Here is a 21,696-nt window from a genome sequence, read left to right as displayed (position 1 = left end):
GGCGGCGGTGCACAAATGCTGCGCAGCTAGCGCCATTCGACGGCCAACACTGCGGTTCCTGGTGTGTCCGCTGTGCCGTGCGTGTGATCATTGCTTGTACAGCCCTCTCGCAGTGTCCGGAGCAAGTATGGTGGGTCTGACACACCGGTGTCAATGTGTTCTTTTTTCCATTTCCAGGAGTGTATATCAATGAATGCTAAGACGAGTAACTGCTTGTATGGTGAGATGAACCAACACGTTATTTACTTATTCGACTTGTGAAGCTCTTTTCGTGAATAAGTCATCCACTTTTCTGAAATCGTAATCATTTGATTGTTTGTTTACGTAAATTACATTTACCGATTTCGTCCTATTTGAATAATTTCTTCGAGCTGCGTCGTTTATTTTCTTCTTCCTCTGACTTAGATTGCGGTTAAGTACAAATTACAGCTTTCGTGTAAAAACATATCTTGACGTATTATGTAATGCATCAGTATGTTGCCATATTGTTTAATGATCGATTGTACATTCCGATAACTGATGGACTAGCTAACTGCCTGTTCGTCCTACCATGGATGGCAGTTATGACACCAAATTAAGCATTAAATTTTACTAAATTTTCCCTTCTAAAGCGGGTCTTGTATAACATCCCAATATTCACTAGATGAAATCATAGCAAGGCATTATTTGCCGCGAGATGTCATCTGAGTTGTTCAGCCGCCTGGCCTAGGTCTTTTGTTTGGCGCCGCATCTGCAACTTGCCCGTCTTTGTGATCATGAAAAGACGAAGTCATGGGAACAACACAGTCCTTGAACAAGGAAAATTTCCGAATCTGCCGAAAACTGATCCTGGTAACAACGATCTAGAGACAGCGACACTGACTGTTGGACCACTAGCTGCGGACTCCAATTCTCATTATCTACACGCGACGAATAGTCATAGGACCATATTTTCTGGCTGTCACGCTTATCTCAGTACCAGTAAATATCCATGTTTCTGAGTTCATTTTAGGTTAGAGTTACGGGTGTGTTAATTTTTATGCTCTTAGTGTCTCTGTTATCTCGGCACTGTTAGAGTCTGTTCTGTAAATAACTGCTAGGTTTCCAGAAGGAGATAATCGTACACAGTAAGCGTATATGTTCGTAAAACTGTGAATTACAGTTCAGTATTACAAAATGTAGCGAAACAGTAGCTTCGATCTAATATATCTTCTACATTTCTGTCATTGGTTGTTGACTGATCGTTCAAGATTGTATACCGCCAACAGTTAACAGAAGCTTTGTGAAAGATCCTCAAAATGACGTTCCATTCGGAATGAGGACGTTGTTTTCCACGTATTTATGTCAAGCAGTTGTCCCGAAGAAGAGATCACAATTTTTGAGACACATGAGCACATTTTCTGCCCCGTTCCTTTCACATATAACGGGCACATCATTGCCATTCTTTTGTATTGTCAGTGTATACGCAGTATTAAGTTATAGGCTCCTATGTTCCGGTGGTTTTCTATTCTTCTAATGTGTTACGTCCGACTACGCCTGTCAACCCATACTGTATATGACGTATGACACCTAAGAGGTATCTACATATTCTTTTAATACGATGACATTATCCGAGTATCTTATGTCGTATATAAAATAGTTATATATTGATTGCTCACACGTTTATGTACGCTGAATCATATCTGACTTACTATGTTTTTACTATTTTCTGTCAAGTAGACAGACTTGAGAGCTATATTGTAACCGAAACTACTAATAAATAAACATTGATTTTGTAAAGATGCGTGCAGATGTTAAAAAAATACATTTGCAGTGCCGATTATTAAATTTATTTTTTTGGTACATTGGGTAGTTGGTTTCAAGTTTAATAACCGCTACATTAAGAGTAAATCACTCTCGCTCGTTTGTCTTGCAGGTGCAATAGAACTCAACCCAACGTTATACATATTTATTCCCATAGGATGAAAGTGGTATGATTTAGGGCATGATTGCTTAATAAAATGATTACATGTTTTCTGTATGTAACAGTCCAATACCTTCAAATCTGAAATATTACAGAGAAATAGCAAGTCAAGACTTTGTTACAGCATGCAACGGGTATTGATACCGCATTTTCGAGAAATGTTGGCGATAGTGTATAGAAATTTGTGTAGACTACATTTCGTTAGTAATTTCAGAATTATTTCGAACACAACGTAAAATCTTACAAATATTTGTCACCATATTTACGCTACTACAGTGCAACTTCTCTAAAAGCTCTATTCATTACATTGTATGGAAGTTGTATGATATTAACTGCTCAAGAACGTGAAAAATGTGGATTTCATTTGTGTTCTAGTGCTAACCTGAGAACTGTCTGATGATGAAGAACGTTCTTCACTAGCCTTGAGAACATCTCCTTATCTGAACCATTCTGTGTGGTGTTGTCTGCAGCTGGAAATGACTGATCTCTATCGGACACCATCGACGACAGCTCGCTGCCTTTCAACCCACATAGATGGTTATCCGATACTTCACTCTTGAAGTGGAAATCACGCATTGTTGAAATATTGTGATTCAAAACTTCAATCTCTGCTGCAATCATCATCATGAGGCGAACAAAGAAAACGTCCAAACACATCGTAACCTCTGCTGTTAGTGTCAGACAGAAGATCTGGGTGACGTAAAGCAGTTCGTACATCGGCGACGAGTGTATGTCTGCAGGTAGCCAGAGAGGTGCAGGTAGCTGTCGCTGGTTTTCCTGGCCTTCTTTCTGGACGCCACTGGAAAGCAGCGGAGAGACCACCCACCACATCAACGAGGGAACAGCCATCACCTGAAAATCAGGGCAAGCATCACGGGCACTGTCTGCTGCGATTATCCTTCTGTCCTTAGGAATTAATGGTTGGAAGTAAACAATATGCTGCCTACCAGTAATAAGATTGGAATTAAAGTAGTCTGGCTGTGGGGGATGAGGGACGTGATATAGCTCGACGTTTAGATGTTGGCTAAAGGTCACGTATGGCATTAGGGTATACCCATGACATCACAATCCCCCCTCCCAGTCATAGCGTAGTACTTCACCAGCTAACATATTCATAAGTGTCTGAACGACATTTATTATCAATTAAAAATACGAAAATGATATTTATTTTAAATAGTATACCTGTCAACTCACACTAGTAACACAAAATAAAAATTATATAAAAATTTTACCTTATTTATTCATCTACAATAGGAGCAACACATACACCCACTTTTCCCATGAACTTACATGTTAAGCAATACTTGTAAACATCTATAGCTATACTTTGTACCACACTTGGTGTAAGGCACAACAGATCGACATAATAATCTGTTCTGTGATGCTTTTCAAGTGACACACACACACACACACACACACACTCACAGGCACATTCTTTTTCCATGGACTTACATATTAAGCAAAGCTTATAAACATCTGTAGCTCGACTTTGTACCACACTTGGTGTAAGGAACAACAGATCCACATAATAATCCGTTGTGTGATTCTTTTCAAGTGACACACACACACACACACACGCACACACACACACACACACACACACACACACACACACACACACACACAGAGAGAGAGACAGATGGACACAGACACCCATCTGACAAAATTGATGCTTTAAGCATGACTGTGGGCTTGCAAATTGTGTGTCAGCATGCTATTTCCACATTTCAGTTCTCACAAACCACATGTGGATAGAAAGTAACATCTTAAGATGGCAGTTGACACTTAATATAAAGACTGAATGAAACAATGTTCCCAAAAGAAACTTGCCCAAACGTATAAATGCTCAGAACATGTGTTAGCCAAAATACTGTGCAAAGCAGGCAAGCACACATACAGATAGGTAGTCTACATTACTGATAGCTGCAGGAAGGATGCAATTACTGCATGACAGCTACAGTGTGACAGAGACCTCTCAAATTAATTTTAACAGTCCTAGGTTTATATATAGATTGTTTTACGACTCTACAAAACATTTGTAGTGTACTTAGCGAAGACTTAATATTTTATACTTCTTTTAAATGAGAGACAGAAAAAGAAAGCCTCAACAAGCTCTATTAATGTGGGAGGAGAGAGTGAATTGTGATCTAAATTATAAAAATGAAATTACTGTTAATGATTTGCTAATATATCTTATTTAATTACGTTTTCAATATGGGACTTCCAGGCAGTTCGGTTCCTGTTGTGTTCTCTGCACCAACATCGCATTCCTGATGTTTCACCACAGCTAACTACATTAAAAATTATGTTTTTGACAAGATTTTAACCCTAGCAATACCAAAGCGTTTGCTCTGAAAGATTCCTAGCATGGCTATCGATTGTTATTCGCTACTTACAAACCTTTTGCATGCATGCTATATCGTGTCAGGTGACACCCATGCAACTAAAATACCCTTAGCAAGGAAAGGTAACACCTTGGGAAAATCAGATTTTACAATTATCGTCTTCGTATGATAATTCTTTCCCACGCAGGAATGGATAATTTGTACAAACACAGAAAAATCTGTCGGGATACAAAAAATCACTTGAATAAGTCAGTCAACGAGTTATTCAGTCACACATACAAAACTGCTCCTGTTTACTTGAAAATAACTGAAACTCTTGTTACGAAAAGCCATATAGTCATTTTGGATGTTTTCATGACTTTTGTATCTTACAATGCTTGGGATATTCAAAACAAAAACAAAAAAACCTTAGGGGATGGCAACTGAATTTTTGGTGTCGGATTGTTCTGGACAGCGGCATCTGGAGCTCGGTATCTAATGAGAGAGTTCCCGATTTTTCAAACAAGGCCATTACTGAAGGTCAGCTCCAACAAATGACGATAGCACATACTAATTTCAGAACTGAGATGCGACTATCTGCCTAATACGAATAACACAAATGTGCTTCTTAGCTGCCTGACTCCAGATAGAAGGTAAGACGATTCCTTGAGTTCATAGTTCCATTGTGTGATACTAAGCGAATTTTGTGTGACATCCGTAATGGGCATACGAATGCTGTGCAGACATTTACATTGCGTTATAACTCTATACTTTGGAAGTTGCCATCGCTTCAAGAATTTTGAGGCTGACCTGAGGAATGTTCTAAGTCAGACACTAATAGTAACTAGCTACAAGATACAGAGTACAAATAAATTGCTGACTAAGTGCTGTTACTATATGCTGTTACTATCTCACTGCATAAGTTTAATTTACATAAGTAAAGTGCGATTTATAAATAACTGGCATAGGCCAAAATACTGATTAAAAATCACAGTACAAATGCAGCAGATCTCAGGCCAATGAAGATGGCAGGCAGGGTGATGGTATCATTGCATTCGTTAGTATGTTAAATTTGAAGACTTTGAGATTTTAGCCATGTCTTTGTAAACAGTCATCTATATCTGCAAATGAAGTCTTCCACTTTCCCTAATTTGGTGTTCTGTATGAAACTATTTTCAGAGTAGATGTATATGCAAAGTGACTGTGTTATTTCTTATATTTTTTCTACTGCATATGGATAATAATGTAACCAGTTAATGATATTTGCATAATTAAATGTAATGTCTTTGTAAATCACCTGAAGTACAATTTTACTGGCTACATATATGATGTTTGCTAATGCCATTTAAATTAAATAAAAAAGTGGATCATAAGAAGAACGAAAATAGTTACAGGTAAATGATGGCAGGCACCAAATACTATAAAATTAATATTATGAAGGATATAACATAATTACAATGCAAGTTTATTTACGCGGTATTTACAGCAAAGGTTATTCAACGGACCAATAGATATCGTGATTTTGTGAAGGAAGTTGTCATAATGGCACAAAAGAATTCCACTCCATTCTGTATCAGATTACAAAAGAAAGAGCGTAGTTTTGTGTTACTTGAATAGAAATAAAAAACAGTAACATTATTTAAAGGAGCTTTACAAAGCAACAAGAAGTTACTACAGACATTGAAGGGCAAAGAAAAACGCACACCTGGAAGCATCGGTACAGCGTGTCCATCGTCCTTGTGTAATGGTTTCGGATGCAGTCAGTGGTCTCACCACTACCGTACTGCCGCCTTGTGGCGTTCATTAGCCGCACCAGTTCGTGTAGTGTTCCACCTTCTCCAATGAAAAGAGCGACCTGAAAAAAATTAGAGAAAGAAACAATACTTCTTATGGCAGCTTCCTTTTACGCCATCCTCTTAGTTCAGGGCATAAATTTCTATAATGAAGTATATGGCATCGGTAACGGCTTATAAACGCGGAAGACAGTTTCTTCCGACACCTTACCTTAAACATTCAGCTCTCTCGTACAGACACTACCGTATTAGCAAGATCTAGAATCAGTATGCTTGTTACTGAGGTGTTTTCCAGAACACTGGGAACTATGAGCTTTTCCTACCGCTCTGAAGTAAATAGTATTTTACCTATCTTTTACGATCCACATGGGAAGATTACAGCTACGTAATATGCTATATAAGACATATCACTGGGGTTAGATTTTAAGAGTCGTATATCTACAGTAAGAAGACAAAAAAGGAACACTGTTTATTCAGAAGACAACTATAGAAATAACTGCGTTTAGGCGACTGAATTAACAGTTAAGTTTACATTGCCTAATGAAGAAAAGTGTAATACTAATAATAATAATAATAACTAAATAGTAATAGAGAAATTAAACTGATTACCATCTTCTTCATTTTGATGTAGCACAGGAGATATATTCTTAGCACCGTCTCATATAAAAATTACAATGAAATGAGTTATTTGTTTATTGTCCACTTCTGTAATCACTGTTTGAAAGTGTGGTAAAAACAGGAAGTCGTTAACATATTCATAAAATAAGTGAAATTATTAGTCACTGTGCTATGTAATAAAATAATTCATAGGTAAGTGAATAATTTAAAATTAAACATAAATTAATGAGTGGTGGTTAATTTCGGTTATCAGTTGTTGAACTACAGTTCACATATAGACTGGCTACATGAAAATACGTAATTTACCATAGTTACATAGTAGCACGTTACCTACGATCCTGAGTTTTCAATAAGGCATGGCGATCTTATGTGCTGCAGTATCATCTCCTAACACCATAATATGGCATCAAAGAATACCTGGATATATTACTGCCCAATCACTCTCCACGCTGTGAGTTGTCGGTTGCACAAAATGTAAGACGTTAGTTCGCGTCGAGGATATGCGGGAGTGTGGGTGAATAGCAGAAGGGATGTGGCGAAAAAAGAGAGTTCAATTAAACGAACTTTGGATATATTTTCAGTGATGGTTCGCTCTGAGATGAGGGTTGGGGTGGACCTGGCACTCACTAGTGATCACTTGCGTGACTCAGTTCTCATGCTCGCTTTTGATTAACACAATAGTGTGGGTATGCTGGTTTATTCAGAAGATCGTTTCAGTCATCTCATGTCAGCAGCTATTACCAGAGTGAACTCCTTCTGTGCTGAAAAGCGAACTTCGTTGGTATGTAGGTGCTGAAATGGCATAAGGAGTGAAGCTTGGAAAATGCTTGAAGAGTGTGGCCGGTATATTTGAAACAAATATTTTTCACCAGTTTTCTAAAATATTCTCGACTTTATGGCCATCCTGTACATACTTCTCCCCCTTCCATGGGAAATGGTATTTCACCAGATTTACAAAAGGGCAGCAAACACTCCTTCAGAAACGCAGCTTGCCCAGTAGGTGCGTAGAGTCTATGTGATTGTTGTCTTACAGATGATGTCTGTAGCGTTTTCATAGGGATGTGGATTTTTATATTCTTAAATTTCTCTTAATCCTTACGGTTAAAATCCTAATCATCAAAATGAAAGTAATCTTTTGAAATAAACTTGTAACACTCATTCAAATAAATTATAAATGCTTGTCTTGTTGTAGTATTCTCCAATAATGAGACATACGATCACTAAGCAGACAGATCTAGGCCATTGTCGTTTCATTGATTTTGTGAAATCCTAACTTTCTCCCAATACACATGCTCTCATGTCATATCAAAAATAGAAATACTAAGAAACAACATGTTCTACTTTATGACGAATTATTCTCATATACTTAGATAAGGTAAGAATGAAATCCCAACTTTCAATGTAGAATGTCTTATTTCTTTAGCATATATAGATAGTCTCACAGCTAATGGTAGAAATAACTACAAATCTTGTGTACACATGTGTAATTAAGTTTGGAAAGGTATTTCTGAATACTTCAAAGGAGTTACTAAAATGAAATATCAGACTAAGAAGTTATTGGTAAGAAAGTCAGCTGATTATTAATCATGGGCAGGGAGAATAAAAGAAAGCTCAAACCTCAGTCCCAGCAGGAGAGCTTCAGGGAACATAACTAGACAGAATCTGTAAGAAGGAAAGCACGCTGCCTCAGTAATCATGGATGGGAAAGCGAGATAGAAAAACTGGTACAGTCACAAGGGGTTAAGTGCGAGGCACCCTTCGTTGACGAAAGAAGAAACACAGAATAGCGTTTGTAGCACAGCACGAGGATAAAAACTGAACAGGGGAGGCCAAAAAATGAGTCAGGCTAGTGTCACAGGCAACTGCCCATCGATATTGGCAGAACAGAAAACTGCGATGTCATTGCCTTAGCAGCACAAGAAACTGTGTCACCGAGTGTGTGTCCGAACGAGTCCTTGCCTGTCGTGATTGTAAGTAAATTCCTTCACAATGCTGAAGAGCAATGTAAGCGAGCCCGTGTTTATGAATCGTCGGCTAGATGTGAAAACGAGTGGTTTAATTTAACGAAATTAATTAAAATTAATCAATAATGTCGTGCAATACGGTTATTGTAGAATGGAATCCAAATACAAACGTCAGTTGACTCATTAAGAATTTTTAAGATTAATCCCCTGTTACTAAACCCACAATAAAGTGAAAATTCCCCAGAAAACTACATTAGCCTTGTAAATCAACTATCTATATAATTAACATTTCACCTATCATAATTTAAGAATTAAATAATAAATTCCATTTTAAATGTAAAATGAAACTGATAATTAATCTGTTCCTTCACAACGTATGCATAAAAAGAATTAGGTTCGATTGTTAAAAAGCTATTAAATACACTCAATAAAATCTAGAGTCCACAATATTGTACTATTGTAGAAAGGTTCTATTTTATGTTTAAACAATTGCAAGGAATATTTAATATTTCTGATATTTGATTATGGGCTTAAGGTCATAATTCTGTGCCTAACATTTCGTCTTTCACTTCTGGAGACTTCATCACAGGCTTTAACGACTCAGGAAGCAGTCATAGACAGCTCATCAAGCGGAAGTGTTAAGATCTCCCTCTACTCAACGGTCGGTTCATGACGTCATTAGACAGCATCCCGAGGCCCACGAGAAAGACAGGCCGCGGCGCGTACATCACGAAGGTAGTCTTGAACTCGCTCGCTCGCTCAGCTCAGCAGACAAAATGCGTTTGTAAACCTGTTAACTCGCAGGGGTGGGCGTGTAAGTACTAACGAGAATTGCATCTTCCACTGGAATGTGCTGTTATGAAGTCTTACTGATTAACAGTACTAAAGCAAAATTTAATCTAAGATCAGTACTCGATATAAATGGTATAACGGCTTGTTTATAGCATTTAGTCTTTTCTGCTTAACGGAACTCACTACATGCTGAAAGTGGTGCCTTATGCAACTGCTAATCATTTTAGCATGATTTTATTTCATTGTATGCAAGGACACCCGTAACAAATTATAAGTAGGCCCATGGACTTCCCATCGTCATAGGACTAATAAGAGTAAGATTCGATAATAGCGGATTCCAGTAGAAGATTCGGTTTTAGTTTGTACAGACACGCCTAGTTACGAGTTAACAGGTGTAGAAACGTAGTCTGTCTGCTGATCGGAGTGAGCGAGGGCAAGACTATCTTCGTGACGTACCCGCCGTGGCCTGTCTTTCTCGTAGGCCTCGACAGCTTCCTTGGACAGAGGAGCCCCGCCGACGTAAGCCCTGCAGCTTGTAGAGGTGGCACCGTTTATTTAGCACTAGGCAGTGGTCAGATGACGTCACAAGAGGACTACTGCGTGGGCACGTATAAACAAGTTGGTTTGCTGAAATTGTTTTGAGTTTCTAACAGCTTTCTGAATCGTTAAAGCCTGTAGTGAAATCTCCAGCAGAGGAAGAAGCTAGGCCGAGATATATGCTTTGGACCACAGACGTATCCTCTGAAATCAAATATGATCAATATAACAAATACCGACCATGAAAGTATATATTTTATGGAACAAGAGTCAGTTACCGTTGATTTCCCCAAACCAAATTTAGTCAGCTGCAAATAACCCGACCCAATACAGGTGCACAGCGAATAGGATGTACTGCATTAGCAGTTACAGTAGAAGTGACAAACTTCCTTTTACCATTCAGCAAACAATAAAAAATTCAACAGACGGTTTCACAGTTGCTTCAAAACATTTCATGCACTCATAAATAGTTATTGCTATAGCTATGTAGAGACAACAGTTAAGGGATCAGACACAGAACTAGTATGTGAACACTAAATGGTGATTCTTAGCATCAAAAATGTCTTAAGCATTCTCCTTCAATGGCAAATTCAGAATATAAGAGTAGTAACAGGCCAACGAAACTTATGCTTCATTTCTCAGGAACCAGTGAAAGATAATTCACACAAAAATTTCCATTGCCTAAAATTCTGTGTGGGATGTATAAAACGTGAAACTGGCAAGAGGGAGCCACCTGCATTCAGCAGGACTAAATACAAGGTCATAATGTGGTTAAAACAGGATGAACTTCCGATATTAATCATCTGTTACTCAATCTCTAATAAAACTGGAAATTCTCAAGTAAAACTGCGTTAGCTTTGTTAATAAGTTGTTTACTTTACTAGCATTCCACTTTTCATAACATGAACATTAAACGAACAATTCCCTTAAAAACATAAAAATAAGTTCACAATTTCCGCTCCAAAGTACTCTGGTGAGGAGGGGGTACTCCTTGTGGTGTGAGATGTAGCTTCCGCAGGACGGATAAGGAGACGATGAGAACGCACTGCCAGGCATTGGAGGCTGAGAAAGTGGGGAAGACGCTGTTCTGCGAGATGTGAAGGGTGGAAAGGGGAGAGGACGCGGCCACGCGCTGCAGAAGTGTGTACGCTGGTTAGAATGACCTCAAAGTAAGATGAACTTAGGAGACAAAACAAATCAGGGAAAGCTTAATTCAGTGTGGCAAGCACAGATTTTTTTGTCGTTTTCTGACGTCAGAAATTGGATGTTTCAATGTTTTCATGATGGCTCAGTGCAGCAAACGCAAGATTCATAAGATCTTAGTCAACCATCTTAGGAATCCTTCATCTACAAGGGAACCACAGTGTAGACACGTAAAGACGACATAACTACGATCAGAAAAGAACAAGGGTGTACAAGAGAACATTGTAACTTACATTTCAGGTGAAATTAGGCTAGTTAAAGCAAGCGAACACAAACAGAGTACCATCGATGGAGGAAAGCTTTGCAGAGAAAAGCAGAATGCAAGCAGTCAGTTCCGTGATCGTAATTAAAATGTATTCAGTACTTTTAACACTTACTTATTGAAAATGAACAGAAGAAGATGCATTAACTCAAATACAAAGCAGTGTAACATTAGAAAACTATGATTAAGTTACGTGACACGTTAAAACCATGTTTATTGACAGGGTAAAGCTAAGAACAATGTTTCCACTACCAAGGAAGACCTCCCATATTCACATATTGCAAACTGGTTATCACACGAAAATAACTAAGACCTATACAATAAATGAGAAAGAATATACTTCAACACCTTATTCCTACGCATTTATACTTATGTTGTAGTGCTTAAAAAAACTGAATTCTTTCTCACAAAACTCACTAATGTTTACAGCAACTTGAAACATATGAAGAATATGAGATCACACATTGTCTCTGTCATTTATAACTACAAATATCTGACAAGTACATGCACCAAACTTACATATAGTTTATGCGTGTTATAGATTATAAAGTACTTAATAAGGAATTAACTTCCTAAATTATATTATACCCAGTATACTACCACCATCACTTTCATATTCTTTGTGTAATCTAGTTTTATAGAGCAAGTATCACTATTGAAAAAGAGCCAGGTAGGAAACGAGCAACCAAGACATAGCAAATAGGTGTGGTGAAACAAGAAAGAGATAATGTTTTCTTCCCACAATTTGGCGTTTCACACAGTGTCTTGCTGGTTTCCGTGGCAGCAGATGCTGATCGTCGGTAACGACAGTGCAGGTACCTATGGGCCCAAAGTCTCCTATTCCCGTTGGTAATCTGAAAGACACATTACGATTGAAGAGTGTAATGGTATGAATCTTACCTTCCGAAGCCTGCACGTCACTGCAGCTTCGGTATCCGGGTTTGAAGTAAGAACTCAGTCTCACCAGGTTTAAAAATTACAGCCACCTATTGTGTACATAGTAGATTTCGATTCTGCCTTAGATAATTTAATAGGGACACTCCCTAGCAGTAATAAATTTCTTAGGAACGATAAAAGAGACAGTGTTTTTCATGACACCTAAGCTAATCAGAAGGGAATGCCACGTCCAACTCGGACACTCCGTAGCTGGTAATCAACATCTTGGCAGGCGGAAGATCCTTGAAAGTAGTTCACAACACTGCCTAATAATCAGAATAAGAACATAATTTCTAAGAAATACAGATCCACGGGTTTCCCTAATAGTCCACACCACAATCACTGAATAAATATTATTAGCAAGAAAATTCAATAACAGAAGCCAACTTAAAAATAACACTTAAGGGCATACATCCCTAAACAATGATATTCATGGCAGTGTCCTCACTGCTCATCACGTTTGTTTAACAAAACAGTGTGGGTAGTGCAATAGAGTACATGATAAACAAACTAAATGTTGTGCCTATAGAATTACAGCACTTCACCAGTCACTAATGTATCTGTAGCAGCATATAACAGTAGCGGCGTGGAAGAAAAGCCGAGGCCCAAAGTCAGCCCGCAGTCACAGCCAATCAGTCGGTCAACGCCCCTGCCTATACGGTGACCAAATCGGAAACTGTCGCATCCATGCCGTCTACGCTGTCAGTTCCTGAGGATATTACCAGCAACCTGATGGCTGTCTGCTGCAGATATACTGATCTAGTCATGTCTGGTTGTTAATAATTTTGATATTAGATCAGCACCTTGGGTCGTCTACACTTCCACCTCTTCTGACAAGGTGCTACTCGCCGACACCTTCCCATGTACCCCGTTATACATCACTTCCTAGTGATAGCATCACTAACGTCATAGTATAGCCACTAGTCACATGAAATAAACCTATGTTCTAATCTGTCCCCTTTTAGTGTAACCCTATGGGATTTGCATTTCAGCACACACCAACTTTCTCCAAATGATACGATTGCTGGTGAAGTCAGAAAGTTCTTTGGGTTTTTGTCCATTTAAAGCTATAATTTTGCTCAGAAGTTCCTTTTCGCTATCACTGAGCCAGCAGTGAAGGGAACGTATCCATTCTGTGCTTCATTGCAGCAACCGCACGTGTGGTCAGCACAAAGAGTATGCATGTGGCACATGGACTTGGGCAGTGTGAAAATCTTATCCATTCTGGGTTGGGATTTGCATTTCAGCACACACCAACTTTCTACAAATGATACGATTGCTGGTGAAGTCAGAAAGTTCTTTGGGTTTTTGTCCATTTAAAGCTATAATTTTGCTCAGAAGTTCCTTTTCGCTATCACTGAGCCAGCAGTGAAGGGAACGTATCCATTCTGTGCTTCATTGCAGCAACCGCACGTGTGGTCAGCACATAGAGTATGCATGTGGCACATGGACTTGGGCAGTGTGAAAATCTTATCCATTCTGGGTGTGATGGCAGCAACCACACGAGTGGTCAGCAGAGAGAGTATGCATGTGACAGAAGGTCTTTGGCAGGGTGAACAGTGCTGCAACTGCGCAACTGCAACGTGGCCTTCGGGAAGATGCTAGAACCCTCAGGCAGAGTAGCTGCAAGCAGGCTGCTTCGACAGACAGGTGACGGATGGGCCACATGGCACAGAGCAATGTAGGCCGTGCAACTGGATGGCAGTATGATTTGCAGCAAGCGGCTACTAGCAAGTAAGACGTGGCTACAGGTCGGCAGCGACTTGGCACAGCTCAACGACGGGAAGCACGTATCAGCTGATGGTCTACACAGCTATAGACTGCAGCGGTCTGATGCCACTTTGGTGACGGTATCATAATGCTGGTGATCAGTGATTAACGGACTGAAATGTGCCAAGTGACTAAGTGGCATTGAATATTATGGTCTGCGGTGTCGACAACGTGGCTGGCAGGCTAAGTCGTGCGGCAACTAGTGGGTGGTGTCCATGTAGACTTGGCGACGCTCTCAGTAGAGCCAGCAGGCAGGCACTTGGTGAGCGAATCCGTTGGGCAACAGCCAACTAAGGGTAAGATGGCTGTGAGCGGCAGCGTTAGGCTACATTCAGTGGAATCGTGTGCTCTGCACTCACAGCAGGCACTGGAAAGCATGTCACGAATATGTGTACTTTGTGCTGCACTCCATTGCGTGGTGAACCCATGGCTCAGTTCACAAGCCGCGTTGGTGGACGAACAGTTAGACTCTGACCCTGGCGTGGCTGAAGGTGCTAACACAACCCATTCCTAGCCTGTCCACAGCAGTGTGGGTACCAGTGGCGACGATTTCTGACCTGCCACACAGCTTCAATTTCAACCGAGAACTTCGCAGTCATTCTGGAGACCTAACGATAATTATACAAGTTGTACAGGTTATGTAGTGAGATTGGTGAACGTCAAAAGAGACTTGGTGATATAAAAGAGTTATTCATTCTCAATGACAGTTATTCATTCTCAGGATAAGAGCAGAGGCTGATAGCCAGTCTAGCTGCGCCGTGAACAAAGAAAAGAAACAGGAAGAATGAGAGGAATCACTTCTCACTTGTGTGGCTGGTGACCTGTCCTGGAGAGCAGGCCAGAGGTGAGCTGCACGAGGCCACCCACACTGTCCAAAAGCTAGAGACCAAGAAACTGTCCGCTCTGTACGACGACTAGGCGGCAAGTGGGAGATGAAAATCCACTCTGCCCTCTAAGACCCTCCGATAACCACACATTTGACTCACTTCACCCATTCGCTATTGGTTGACACTGTGCGTTGACACTGGGGTCTGAGTACGCTTGTTTATTCAGCAGAGCATTGATGGCATCCCATGTAACCATATTTTATTAGAGTAAACTGCTTCTTTCCAGAAAGTTGGTCTGGAATGGTAGGTAGGCACTTTAAAGGAGTGATAAACGAAATGGGAAAGTGCTTGAAAGAAGTGCCTGATACCTTTGACATACATTTCTTTAACCGATTCGCTAAAATACTATCGACTGGCTGACCAGTCAGCAAAGCATGCTGTCAGATTTCGGTCACCATAGTTACAGCTAATAGGCATGCTGTCACTGCAGGAGCGTCACTCCTTTATAGCATACTACAGTCCGCTATTAAGCATACCAGCCACAGGTTCAAATGGCTCTTAGTACTATAGGACTTGACAACTGAGGTCATCAGTCCCCTAGAACTTAGAACTACTTAAACCTAAGGACATCACACACATCCATGCCCGAGGCAGGATTCGAGCCTGCGACCGTAGCGGTCACGCGATTCCAGACTGAAGCGCCTAGAATCGTTCGTCCTCACTGGCCGACCCACCCACAGGGTTCACTTGGTATTGCATTGGTCAGCGGTCAGAGTTTCTGGAAATTAAACGTCGATGCAATGGAGTGTGTGCACTTGCATCGAGCCAAAGAAGCTACATCGTGCATTACGAAGTATGGATGTCATTCATCCCATCATGTGGGTAACTGCATGGTCTGGTACCATTTTGTCACTGTGTACGATCATCATACCTTCTCTGGTACCAAGTACACCACTATTTGATCTCCAAAAGACTAAATGTTACCCGTCAGCACTTTTCGTTTCCCTGCTTCGTTCAATGGCGCTTTATATAAGAAACTTGGAGAATGCTGATTTTTCCAATCACATAAGAGAGGGAGTTGTTGAAACAGAGTGAACACAATTCATTCATTTACTGCTGGTACAGTGTTCACAAACTTCCCCTAAGATTTCATTCAATCCGGGCATCTTTTCTAAGAGTTGGAGTTTCACGTTACATTATTGAGCACTACTGTAATTTCCAGGAAAATGTTACAAGAAAATAAACTAATGATTTATGCAAGAAGTGTCTTGACAGATTCACAAATTCACTTGATCAGTGGATTGTAATCAAGCGGTCATTTGGTAGAAACTACCTGACAAACATCAGTGATCTGATTTATAATCCTAATTTGTCACGTGGGAAGAATAGAATGGAATGGCGAGACAATGCAGTGGAGATGTAGTGCCCTGGTGAAATCTGACCAAGGGCTCTTCTTCTCGTCCAGGCCCATTTCTGTGAAAGAGTGTAGAGTTATTTGTGAGTTTAGATCAGTGCCAAAATACAGTCAAAAATTTTGCAATAAACCCTAACACAGGGAATTTGCTACATTCTAGAAACATTTCTTTCAGAGCTGTTGTGTTCAGGTGCAGAGAGGAATCTGCCCACGACAGGCAGGAATTTGAGATTTTAGAGCGAGTTTTTTCAATAAAAGAGTCATTCTTTAGGCTATATAGATAAGGGGCCTCCTTGGTCGGCTTGTGAGATCGTCAGCCAGTGATGGTGATCATGAAAAGATCGTAGTTCCAGTGTCCTGGAAGGATGGACGGTGAGGAGGTCGCTCATGTCATTGCCAACTGAAACCCGGTGGCAGAGAGAGAGCCCAGTCTGGAGCCGACACTCAAGGTAATGACCAGCAGCCAATAAGTGGTTTCTCTCGCAAGCATCCTGTTGTGTACTCATCATTTCTGAATGAACGATCCTGCATGGCACGTAGGCAAGAGCCAACTGTTACTCGAACATTACATAATAATATTAAAGCGAAAACTTAGAAAGAAAATAAAATATGAAACACCAGCTATATCGGCATGGTGACCTGCACATCCCTTCAAATCTGTACGTCACTTTTCCGAATGCTGTCATTATATGAAACGTTGTGAGCCTCACCTTGATGAAAGATCCTGAGCAAATAATAAGCATGTAGCTGCAGAGTGCCAGATCCTCCAGCTCTTCTGGAAAATCAGCACACAGTCTGAGAGCAGCCCCAGCGGGAACTGCAGCGACCGAGAGCAGAGTTACAGACGCGAGCAGAACTCCAGGCAAGTTCCCGCCACCTTGCTGCGGCCTCCAAAGACCCAACAGACCCAGCACTAGCGCCTCCGAACCCAGCATCTTGCTGGAGTCGCTTTTTCTGTGTTTCATGGTCCTGCAGAGAGCAACAGAATTCTCAAGCACATGACAGTAAAATCAGGTTCACAGTTCGCTGACAAACAAAACAGTTCCATTCCTTGTTATTGAAATGTGAAAGAGAGGAGTAAAACTTAAATTGTCGACTCCGAAAAATCGATATACGAATTTGAGACTAGGCGAAGGTATTAATCCTTCTCTACTCATCCATCCTGAAGTGCGACATTTTTTCCCTCACGACTTGACGAAGATCTTAGTTACAGAAGCCTGCATTTTCCCTTTCCAGGGGTGCTATGTCTGGAAAATACTAAGTTTTAGGTAAGATATGTTAGCTCAAAAATACGTCGTGTGTCGCTGTGCCCTACACGCAATGAGCTGAGATGATGTCGTGGAGCAGAAACACTTCCTTGGACACTCTCAGACCTTTGAACAACACGATCTCTTAGCACTTCACAAGGGCAGTAGCAATAACACTGACTGGGCATCATGGTGACACACCCAGTGCCTCCATACACGGAAGCGCCAAGGCAACTACTATAGGTATGCGTATTCAAATACAGAGATACGTAAACAGGCAGAATAAGGCGCTGCTATCGGCGACGTCTATATACGACAGCAACACTCTGTCGCATTTGTTAGATCAGTTACTGCTGCTACAATGGCAGGTTATCAAGATCTGAGTGAGTTTGAATGTGGTGCTATAATCGGCGCAAGAGCGATGGGACACAGCATCTCTGAGATAGCGATGAAATGGGGATTTTCCCGTGTCACCATTTCACGAGTGTACCTTCTATATCAGGAATCCGGTAAAACATAAAATCTTCGACATTGCTGCGGCCGGAAAAAGATCATGGAAGAACGGGACCAACGACGACTGAAGAGGACGCAAATTGCAGCATATTTCAGAGCTGGACCATCAACAACTGTCAGCGTGCGAACCATTCAACGAAACATCATCGATATGGACTTTCGGAGCCGAAGGTCCACTCACGTACCATTGATGACTGCACGGCACAAAGCTTTACGTCTCGCCTGGGCCTGTCAACACCGACATTGAACGGTTGATACCTGCAATCATGTTGCCTGGTCGGGGGAGTCTCGATTCAAATTGTATTGAGCATATGGACGTGTACGGGTATGGAGATAACCTCATGAATCCATGGGCCCTGTATCTCAACGATGGACTTTCGAAACTGGTGGACACTCTATAATGGTGTGGTGCGTGTGCAGTTGGAGTGATCTGGGACCCCTGATAAGTCTAGATAGGACTCTGACAGGTGACACGTACGTAAGCATCCTGTGTGATCACTTGCATCCATTCATGTCCATTGTGGACTCCGTCAGACTTGGACAATTCCAGCAGGACCATGCGACGCCCCATACGTCCAGAACTACTACAGAGTGGCTCCAGGAACACTCTTCTGAGTTTAAACACTTCCGCTGGCAACCAAACTCCCTCGACATGAACAATATTGAGCATATCAGAGATGCCCTTCTACGTGCAATTCAGAAGAGATCTCCACCCCGTCGTACACTTACGGATTTACGGACAGCCCTACAGGATTCATGACGGCAGTTTCCTTCAGCTCTACTTCAGACATTAGTCGAATCCCAGCCACGTCGTGTTGCAGCACTTTCGCGTGCTTGCGGGGGCCCTACACAATATTCGGCAGGTGTACCTGTTTCTTTGGCTCTTCAGTGTATAATTAATTCCATAACCAAGAGTTGGAGCCAGAGAGGATGGATCCGGGTGTCGACAAAAGAGTGAAACCAAGGACGTTACAAAATATTAGGTACTGTATTTTAGAGTTCAACTACGTACGCAAAAACCCTAACCTCTAGTAGATCTTACCAAACAAATAGATCTACGGCTTTTTAACGAACAACAGGTGTCGAAATCATATAGAAGGTCTCTGTCCTCAGATAAAATGAAACGTCGTCTGGAGGAATCTACACAGCGTTGCCACCTCATGTTATGTTGAAACCATATAGTACCCGACCGTCAAAGGAAAACGAGCAAAAACGAAAAATTAATACTACCTCCATCATAGCACAGCTTTTACATTGGAAATATACGGTTAAGTCGACGCATTAATTGACAGGTTGACATGAGAATCCGCATCTGATCAGGTCTTACCTCCGGAGGGGACTTTACGTAGACACAGAGGGAAGGATAAGGCCGCGAAAGCTGCAGTACCTACGATCCAAATAAACCGCAAAAATGTTGAAGACCAGATACGTGACGGTTTACATACTTTACGACTGACCAGACGTTTTAAATGATTACTGTCCAGAAACAGAATTCAAAAATCAAACAATAAGGTTCCATAATAAGAACCAAACATTGTTTGGCAACATGCTGAACATAACGGTCACACTTTTCTAACTATGGACCAAAAGCCCGCAACAGTGGTCGATTGAAGCTGAAATGCTCCCAAATGAAGGAACAAAACCGAGATGCAGTCAAGGTAAAATCTTTGTGTTTTTCTTCTAAATGCTTATATTCGAAATTTATATTTCTGTGTATATTAATTGATGCATTTATATCGATAATACCGACTGTGTTAATAGGGATGTCAACAATGTGTATTATATTTTTGTTGCACAACAGTTAGTTCCGTGCCATGAATGTGTTCACTGTATAAAGACAGATTTATTTATATTTACCTTCTTCTAAATAAATATTCAACAGATGATAGTAGTCTGCGGTTGTAAACCAAAAAAGAAGAGCATCATTCGCGAAAGTAGCGATCGGTTATGAACTAAAAACAAGGTTGTCTTCGAGCTGTGTGCTTTGTGAATCTGGACATTGCTGACATGCAGACCATGGTAACTGCAAAGAGAGCTTGTAAATGTGTCTGAAAACGTGAAATGCTATTCAGCGGCTTCGGGAGCAAAAACTAGCACCGAAAAGGTGGGTATGTGGGTAAAGAAAATATGACTGCAATGAACGACGTATACGTATCAGTCTCGAACAAGCAACTAGAATTGGTAAGCCGTGAGGAAACCGCATTTGAGATCATGAAAAATTCTAGGAGCTATACTCCAAAGAACAGTTCTATGAATTGTGTGTAGAAATAGTCTGGACAAATTAAGTTAAAGGACTATAGTGGCATGGCAACATTCCTAAGTATCGTTGAAAAAAAAAACAGCGAATAAATTAAAATTAGCATGTGAGAATGTGGCGGAAAAAGCTAAACTCCATGTTCAGAACCTTGCCGGAATCCTTGCGTTATATTGGTGGTTAGATTGACGATTTGAAAGAAGAACACGATCAGACAATGCAATATGTTAAAACTGAACTTCTAATAGTGGATTTAGGAGAAATGATGGAAGGGAAAGTGTGATATCCACGTCACTTTTCGCTGAAAGGGAAACAAGTACGAGTTATAAGAAGCAGCTGCGTTACGAATGTCGCAAACCAAGAGATTTCAAAAGTGGCTGTTGCCCGTGAAGAACTAGCAGAGGTCCATGCATACGATGCGGGCATCATTTACGAGGCGGTCGCAACTGTTGGCAACATGGACAAAGCGATCATCGCAGTGGGGACAATAACTGGTCATGTCGTCAGAGTAAACAGAGTTGGAGGTGAGCCGCCAGTATTGGTGGATGTGGGGAGAGAGATGGCGGAGTTTTGAAATTTGTCATGAACTGCTATATTTATATATGATGATATCAAGGTAAATACATTGTTTGTTCTCTATTAATATCTTTCATTTGCTAACTATCCCTATCAGTAGTTAGTGCCTTCCATAGTTTGAATCTTTTATTTAGCTGGCAGTAGTGGCGCTCGCTGTATTGCAGTAGCTTGAGCAAAGAAGATTTTTGTGAGGTAAGTGATTTGTGAAAGGTATAGTTTAATGTTAGTCAGGGACATTCTTTTGTAGGGAATTTTAAAAGTCAGATTGCGTTGCGCTAACAAAATATTGTGTGTCAGTTTAAGCACAGTCATGTATAATTGTTCAAAGGGGACGTTTCATATGGCTAACTGGCATGAGCAGGTTTGTAACGGAGGAACAACCTACAGTGGTATGTAGCTCTAATAATGTTGAGTCAAGTGACAACTTACAGACTGATCGATTATTGACTAGCGATTGTTCAGATCATACTGCTAATAAAGGGAACTATATGTCTCAATGCATAAACTTAATGGAGCCTTTGGATGTAAAATTAGCGAATGGTGAAGTTCTGCTAGCTACAAAAGTTGGGTATTACAGTTTATGATGACATGGTCCCATTCGAAATGAAAAATATATTTTATATCAGATGCATCGACAGAAATTTGATTACCTGAGTAAAAGTAACAGAAAAACAAAAACAATTGTAGCTATAGGTGAGATCTCGAAGATTCTGTGATAAACACA

General features: G+C 40.6%; 1 protein-coding gene across 1 annotated transcript in view; it reads right to left on the bottom strand.

The window, feature by feature from the left end:
* Nucleotides 1–21,696, bottom strand: part of LOC124573172 — a 48,530-nt gene that overhangs the window by 18,986 nt on the left and 7,848 nt on the right. The window contains exons 2-4 of the mRNA XM_047131136.1: nucleotides 17,093–17,351; nucleotides 5,972–6,121; nucleotides 2,325–2,794 (exon numbers count right to left, since the gene is read on the bottom strand). Coding sequence (XP_046987092.1) covers nucleotides 2,325–2,794; nucleotides 5,972–6,121; nucleotides 17,093–17,351 — 879 coding nt within the window. The remainder of the gene's footprint in view (nucleotides 1–2,324; nucleotides 2,795–5,971; nucleotides 6,122–17,092; nucleotides 17,352–21,696) is intronic.

The sequence above is a fragment of the Schistocerca americana genome, chromosome 1 (assembly GCF_021461395.2).
Source record: "Schistocerca americana isolate TAMUIC-IGC-003095 chromosome 1, iqSchAmer2.1, whole genome shotgun sequence".
Lineage (NCBI taxonomy): Eukaryota > Metazoa > Arthropoda > Insecta > Orthoptera > Acrididae > Schistocerca > Schistocerca americana.
This window is presented reverse-complemented; position numbering and strand designations above follow the sequence as displayed.